General features: G+C 55.3%; 1 protein-coding gene across 1 annotated transcript in view; it reads right to left on the bottom strand.

The window, feature by feature from the left end:
- Window positions 1–1,052: 1,052 nt before the first annotated feature.
- ANOS1 (anosmin 1) overlaps window positions 1,053–7,168 on the bottom strand; it is a 53,664-nt gene continuing 47,548 nt past the window's right edge. The window contains exons 10-15 of the mRNA XM_060182694.1: window positions 6,955–7,095; window positions 5,971–6,059; window positions 3,349–3,520; window positions 2,871–3,082; window positions 2,648–2,780; window positions 1,053–1,356 (exon numbers count right to left, since the gene is read on the bottom strand). Of these exons, the coding sequence (XP_060038677.1) occupies window positions 1,307–1,356; window positions 2,648–2,780; window positions 2,871–3,082; window positions 3,349–3,520; window positions 5,971–6,059; window positions 6,955–7,095 (797 nt within the window). The 3' untranslated portion in view covers window positions 1,053–1,306. The remainder of the gene's footprint in view (window positions 1,357–2,647; window positions 2,781–2,870; window positions 3,083–3,348; window positions 3,521–5,970; window positions 6,060–6,954; window positions 7,096–7,168) is intronic.

The following is a 7,168-nucleotide window of genomic DNA, read 5'->3' as shown; positions in this document are numbered from 1 at the left end:
ATATTTCTTGGCATTTTATTGATTATTGATTGATTTGAATGAGACACACACAGAGAGCAGAGCCCTGGCCTGAAGGGGGGCCAGGACTGGAACCCGGAGCCTCAGGCTGCATGTCCTGGGCTCTGACAGCTGAGCCACCTACCCTGCACATTTCATGGGGTTTTATTGATTATTGATTGATTTGAATATGAGAGAGAGCAGAGCCCTGCTGAGCCCTGGCTGGGGGGTGGGGGGGAGCCAGGCTAGAACCTAGGGCCTCTGGGCGGCTCAGGCTGCACGTCCTGGGCCTTGACAGCTGGGCCGGCTCCCCTGCATGTTTCATGGGATTTTATTGATTATTGATTGATTTATATGAGACAGAGAGAGAGCAAAGCCCTGGCCAGAGGGGAAGCCAGGGCTAGAACCCAGGGCCTCTGGGCGGCTCAGGCTGCATGTCCTGGGCCTTGACAGCTGAGCCGGCTCCCCTGCATGTTTCATGGGATTTTATTGATTATTGATTGATTTATATGAGACAGAGAGAGAGCAAAGCCCTGGCCAGAGGGGAAGCCAGGGCTAGAACCCAGGGCCTCTGGCTGCATGTCCTGGACCTTGACAGCTGAGCTGTCTACCCTGCATGTTTCATGGGATTTTATTGATTATTGATTGATTTGCACGAGAGAGCTGAGCCCTAGCGGTCAACTACTGAAACCAGTCAAGTTGCCAAGACAGTTAGGAAATAATAATAATAATAATAATAATAATAATAATAACCAAAGCCAGAAACTCAAACTGTAACCCTTCAGATGAGAAGTCATTTTGGGAATCAGTCTGAATCACGTCCTGGAGACTAGGAATCACCGAGGGTCTTCAGGGAAGCTCGCACGGCGTGGCCTGGCCTGTGGATTACTCCTGCTCTGGTCTGAGCTACGGTGTGTGTGTGTGTGTGTGTGTGTGTGTGTGTGTGTGTGTGTGCAGCTGGGGGGTTGAATCCCCAGGAGAAAGGCTTCAGGGGTGCTCAGGATGCCATGAGTCTCAGAGCCCGCAGCCCACGGGGCCAACAAACCAAACAGCCGTGAGATAAATTTGTATTTTCACCAGGGCACACGCACGGGGCGGCTTTGCTCGGCTGGGTGCGTGGGGGGGTCGGTCCGGACCCCTCTCACCGGAAGCCTGGGCTTCTGCACCTGCAGAGAGAGGGAGGGTGGCAGGCAGCCCCCATGGTTCCTGTGCTCATGGGGTGCCCTGTCCCCATCGTCACCACGGTGGGGGAGTCCCTGGCCGGGCGGTTCCTGTGATCTTTGATGACACCCAGGGTGATGGCTGGATCTCAGAGCCGCTGCACCAGAGGCTTATAGTCCTGGGGGTGGCCGTGGTGTCCTAGAGACAGGAGGACAGTTAGGTCTGGGCAGTGCCCACCACAGCCCTCCGTACTCCCCGGCATATCTGTCTGTCTGTCTGGGCCCAGCTCTCTCTGTCCAGAACAGGGCTCATACTCACAGGCTGAACCAACTTCCCAGCTCAATTCTGTAGCTTTTTCCAAAGTTTTTGGGGAAAGTTTGGATCGATTTGAATGAGAGAGAGCAGAGCCCTGCTGAGTTCGGGCCTGAGGGTTGCCAGGGCTGTAACCCGGGGGCTCAGGCAGCACGTCTTGGGCTCTGACAGCGGAGCCGGCTCCCCTGAGCGTTTCATGGGGTTTTATTGATTGTTGATTGATTTGAATGAGACAAAGAGAGAGAGAGAGCAAAGCCCTGATGAGCCCTGACCTGAGAGGGAGCCGGGGCTGGAACCCGGGGCCTCTGGGGGCTCAGGCCGCACGTCCTGGGCTCTGACAGCTGAGCCGGCTCCCCTGAGTGTTTTATTGATTATTGATTGATTTGAATGAGACAAAGAGAGAGAGAGAGAGCAGAGCCCTGCTGAGCCCTGACCTGAGGGGGAGCCGGGGCTGGAACCTGGGGCCTCTGGGGGATCAGGCCGCAGGTCCCGGGCTCTGACAGCTGAGCCGGCTCCCCTGAGCGTTTCATGGGGTTTTATTGATTGTTGATTGATTTGAATGAGACAAAGAGAGAGAGAGAGCAAAGCCCTGATGAGCCCTGACCTGAGAGGGAGCCGGGGCTGGAACCCGGGGCCTCTGGGGGCTCAGGCCGCACGTCCTGGGCTCTGACAGCTGAGCCGGCTCCCCTGAGTGTTTTATTGATTATTGATTGATTTGAATGAGACAAAGAGAGAGAGAGAGAGCAGAGCCCTGCTGAGCCCTGACCTGAGGGGGAGCCGGGGCTGGAACCTGGGGCCTCTGGGGGATCAGGCCGCAGGTCCCGGGCTCTGACAGCTGAGCCGGCTCCCCTGAGCGTTTCATGGGGTTTTATTGATTGTTGATTGATTTGAATGAGACAAAGAGAGAGAGAGAGCAAAGCCCTGATGAGCCCTGACCTGAGAGGGAGCCGGGGCTGGAACCCGGGGCCTCTGGGGGCTCAGGCCGCACGTCCTGGGCTCTGACAGCTGAGCCGGCTCCCCTGAGTGTTTTATTGATTATTGATTGATTTGAATGAGACAAAGAGAGAGAGAGCAGAGCCCTGCTGAGCCCTGACCTGAGAGGGAGCCGGGGCTGGAACCCGGGGCCTCTGGGGGCTCAGGCCGCAGGTCCTGGGCTCTGACAGCTGAAGTGACTCACCGTGGACGGGCAGCCTGGGGGTGTGGAAGGTCCAGATGGTGGCAGGCCCCTCCCCGGCCGCCGTGAGGGCCTGAAGCTGCAGGTGGTAGAGGGTGTCGGGCCTCAGGCCGGGCACGGTCAGCCCCGAGCGGTCCTGCACGGGGATGGGGAAGGGGGATTGGTGTGCTGGGACCCCTTGGTGCTGCCCCATACCTCGCACGTCCCGGGTTCAAGCGGCACATACCGGGGGTAGGACAAGGGCTTCAGACACCACGCAGTTAGGCAGGCTGCAGTCCCTGCTGTCCTGGGTCACCTCTGCCCAGGTCACCTGTATTCCCGTCACGGGGGCCTCGGCCGCCATCTGCCAGGTGAAGTGGCCACTGACATTCCCGGCGAGGACGGAGAAGGAGACGGACAGGTTCTCGGGCCTGGCCGGCACCTTGGGGGGGCCGGGCGCTGCGGGCAGACGGGGGAGAAGTGTGCTGGGCCATTTCAGGAGCTTCCCTTGATGCTATGGTACTGCACAGGTGGTGTCTGGGCTGCATGTTCAGCTCTCTTACTGTGCTCCTGCTCTACATGGTGAGACTGGGGTCCCAGGCAGGAGACGCCACCCGCCAGGGCCATGGTTTCCACAGAGGTCCAGCTGGAGGGCACCCAGGTCTGTGTGTGTGTGTGTGTGTGTGTGTGTCCTGGTTCACACACCGGCTGAGGTACAGACCCACCTGTCTGGGTAGTGGGGCAGCTGGGGTGTTGGTGGCCGCTGCCCTTCACCGAGGAACAGGGTGGGGTGCTGAAGACGGCTTCTGCCCGGAGCTGGCCCTGGGGACCCGTGGATGTCACGATCACTCGGTACTTGCAGGAGAAGGCCAAGTCCGAGAGCACCAGATGGTTCTCCTGGAGAAAGAGAGAGAGAGAGAGAGAGAGAGAGAGAGAGAGAGATGGAGATTGTCAGCTGTGCAGGACTTATAGATGTGCCCCATCATGGATCTTCCTCCATTGCAGTGGGGGCTGGGCTCAAACCTGGGTCACACACAAGGCATAGCAGTGATTTCAACAGCGACTGATTAATCCATTGATTGGCTGTCGGCTTTCTGGCGGGGTGATCTCCAGCAGAAAGGCAACCGACTGGTTCTTTCTCGCTCGCTCAAGGGACAAAAAAAGGAAGCAAAGACACCGGGGAGAAGATGATGTGTTCTCAAAATCTCATTTATTAGCAGGTGGGCAAGAGTTTAGACAGAAAACCAGACAAAGAACATATCTCAAACATGTCAGAAATTACAGGTTTCTTAAAGGTCAGCTTGCCCCTAGGGTAGGGGGCTGGTATGACAGGAATTGATGAGATACAAGACAGTTATTCTCCATGACGCAAGCAACTTAATTATCCAAAGGTATTTGGGAGAAGTATAGGGGTTAAACCCGTAGGGTGAGACAGAGAGAAGATGGATATCAAAGGCCATAGAGTTTGGAATTTCTCTTGTCTGGGGTCTGAGGTGTGTGATGGAGTGTGTGATAAGGTGTGTTCTTCTGTGATCAGAAGGTGAGGTGAACTTTGAGTAAGTGAATCTTAAGGTGGGCAGCCATGTGGCCTGCGGTTAATGGAGAGAAGTATTGAGGTTTCTGTGGGCTTGAGAGTCAAGAAGGAAAGAGCTAAGTCTGAGAGATGTGGTTTCTCCCCTTTTGCTCACCTTGGTTAGAGAGACTAACAAGAGGGCATCTTCTTAGACCCCCATCCAAGGATAGGGGGAGTTCTCCCTAAGCTCTATCAAGCTTACACAGAGCCCCACAATTGGCGGCGGCCATGACAGCTGGCCCCTGTAAGTCTGGGGCTGGTCCCCCGCCGCTCTGTCCCCTGTGTCTCCTCCTGGGCCTGAGCCCATTGTTCAGCTATCCACGGTTGTCTGATAGCAGTCTCTCTCTCTCTCTCTCTCTCTCTGGAGGGTAGCTCAGTGGACAGAGCACCAGACACTGAGGAACATGGACCCGGGTTCAAGTCCCTGCCATCACTTGTGCCAGAGGGAAGCCCTGCTCCCAGGTTCAAGCCCCAGGTACCTCACCTGCAAGGCGGGAAGCTTCATGAGTGGTAAAGCAGGGATGCAGGTGTGTCTCTCTCTGCCTCTTTTCGATAGGACAGGACAGGATAGAATAGAATATGCTAGAATAGAATAGGGTAGGATAGAACAGAACAGAATAGAATAAAATGGAATAGAACATGTTTGAATAGAATAGGATAGGATAGGATAGGATAGGATAGGATAGAATAGAATAGAATATGCTAGAATGGAATGGACCTTATGCTTGAGAGTCCAATGCTTTACCCATTGCACCAACTCCTGGATGATAGAATGGAATGGATTAGAACAGAATAGAATAGAATATGATGGGAGAGGATGGGATGGGATGGGATGGAAAGGAATGGAATGGAATGGAAAAGAATAATTGGAACAGAATGGAATGGAACAGAACAGAATAGAATCTGCCAGAATAGAACAGAATCAGGTGAACAGTCTAGAATAGGATAGAAGGTGCCAGGTGGGGGCTCACCTAGCTGAATCCACCTGTTCCCAGGCACAAGGACCCGGGTTCAAGTCCCTGGTCCCCACCTGCAGGGGAGTAGCTTCAAGAGCAGTGGAGCAGGGCTGCAGGGGTCTCTCTCTACCTCTATGGAATGGAATGGAATGGAACAGAATAGAATCTGCCAGAATAGAATAGAATCAGGTGAACAGTCTAGAATAGGATAGAAGGGGCCAGGTGGGGGCTCTCTTGAATAGAATAGGATAGGATAGGATAGGATAGGATAGGATAGGATAGGATAGGATAGGATAGGATAGAATAGAATAGAATAGAATAGAATAGAATAGAATAGAATAGAATAGAATAGAATAGAACAGAATCTGCTAGAATGGACTAGAATCAGGTGAACAGTCTAGAATAGGACAGAAGGGGCCAGGTGGGGGCTCACCTGGCTGAGTGCACCTGTTCCCAGGCACAAGGACCCGGGTTCAAGCCCCTGGTTCCCACCTGCAGGGGGGAAGCTTCACGAGCAGTGGAGCAGGGCTGCAGGGGTCTCTCTGTCTCCTTCCATCTCCCTCCCCTCCCCATTCAATTTCTGTCTCTAGTAAATAATAATAAATGCATAAATTTGATCAGTAAAATATATACTTAGAACGTTCTAGCTGGCTGTCAATCAACAGTTCCTCTGGGGGTGGAAGTGGAAGGTCCCAGCTGCTCTGTGGGGCTGTCACAGCTGTGAGCCAGGGCCCCTGGGGTCCTGCAGTGTCACTTGGAGCAGGCCCAAGGAGCGCTGTGTCCCCATGCTCCCATCCTCTTGTGTCCTTGCCACCTACCTGGGTGGTGCGGGAAGAAGGCCCTGGGGTGCTATTGTAGGAGCAGACCTCTGGGAACCACTGCACGTGGTACTGGGCCAGTGCAGGCTCTGCGGGCGGGGTCAGAGGGCACAGGGGTTAGCAGACACAAGGGTGCAGGGCACCGCCTCCAGGCTGTCCTCCCTGGATGCTGTGACCAGCACCCAGCCTGACAGACATGAGACTTTAGTCAGGGAAATCTCTCTCTCCAATCAATCAATAATCAATAAAACCCTCATGAAATGTGCAGGGGAGATAGCTCAGTGGTCAGAGCCCAGGACGTGCAGGCTGAGCCCCCCAGAGGCCCTGGGTTCCAGCCCCGGCTCACCCTCAGGTCAAGGCTCAGCCAGGTACCCCTCTCTCTGTCTCATTCAAATCAATCAATAATCAGTAACCACCCCCGTGAAATGCACAGGACAGATGGCTCAGCGGTCAGAGCCCAGGATGTGCAGGCTGAGCCCCCCAGAAGCCCCGGGTTCCAGCCCTGGCTCACCCTCAGGCCAAGGCTCAGCTAGACTCCCCCAACTTCATTCAAATCAATGAATAATCAATAAAATCCCATGAAATGTGCAGGACAGATGGCTCAATGGTCACAGCCCAGGACGTGCACCCCCCAGAGGCCCAGGTTCCAGCTACGGCTCCCCCTCAGACCAAGGCTCACCCAGGCTCCCCCAACTTCATTCAAATCAATCAATAATCAATAAAATCCCATGAAATGCACAGGACAGATGGCTCAACAGTCAGAGCCCAGGACGTGCAGCCTGAGCCCCCAGAGGCCCTGGTTCCAGCCCCGGCTCCCCCTCAGGCCAAGGCTCAGCCAGGCACCTCTCTCTCTCTCTCTCTCTGTCTCATTGAAATCAATCAATAATCAATAGCCACCCCCGTGAAATGCGCAGGACAGATGGCTCAACGGTCACAGCCCAGGACGTGCAGCCCCCAGAAGCCCAGGTTCCAGACCCGACTCACCTTCCAGCCGCTTCCAGTACACCTTGGCCTGCAGGCGTCCGTCCAGGTAGAAGGGGGTCCCCACGTCCAGGACACGGCCGGGCCGTCTCCTCTGTGCGGGGGGCTGGGCCGTGCCACCCCCTGTTCGCTCAGGTGGCTTTTCTAGGACAAAGACAAGGCCGGATGGGGGTGCACCAGCCCCCTGTCTGCAGGGCCGACCCACGGCGCCCCTCGG

Source organism: Erinaceus europaeus, chromosome X (genome assembly GCF_950295315.1).
Source record: "Erinaceus europaeus chromosome X, mEriEur2.1, whole genome shotgun sequence".
Classification (NCBI taxonomy): domain Eukaryota; kingdom Metazoa; phylum Chordata; class Mammalia; order Eulipotyphla; family Erinaceidae; genus Erinaceus; species Erinaceus europaeus.
This window is presented reverse-complemented; position numbering and strand designations above follow the sequence as displayed.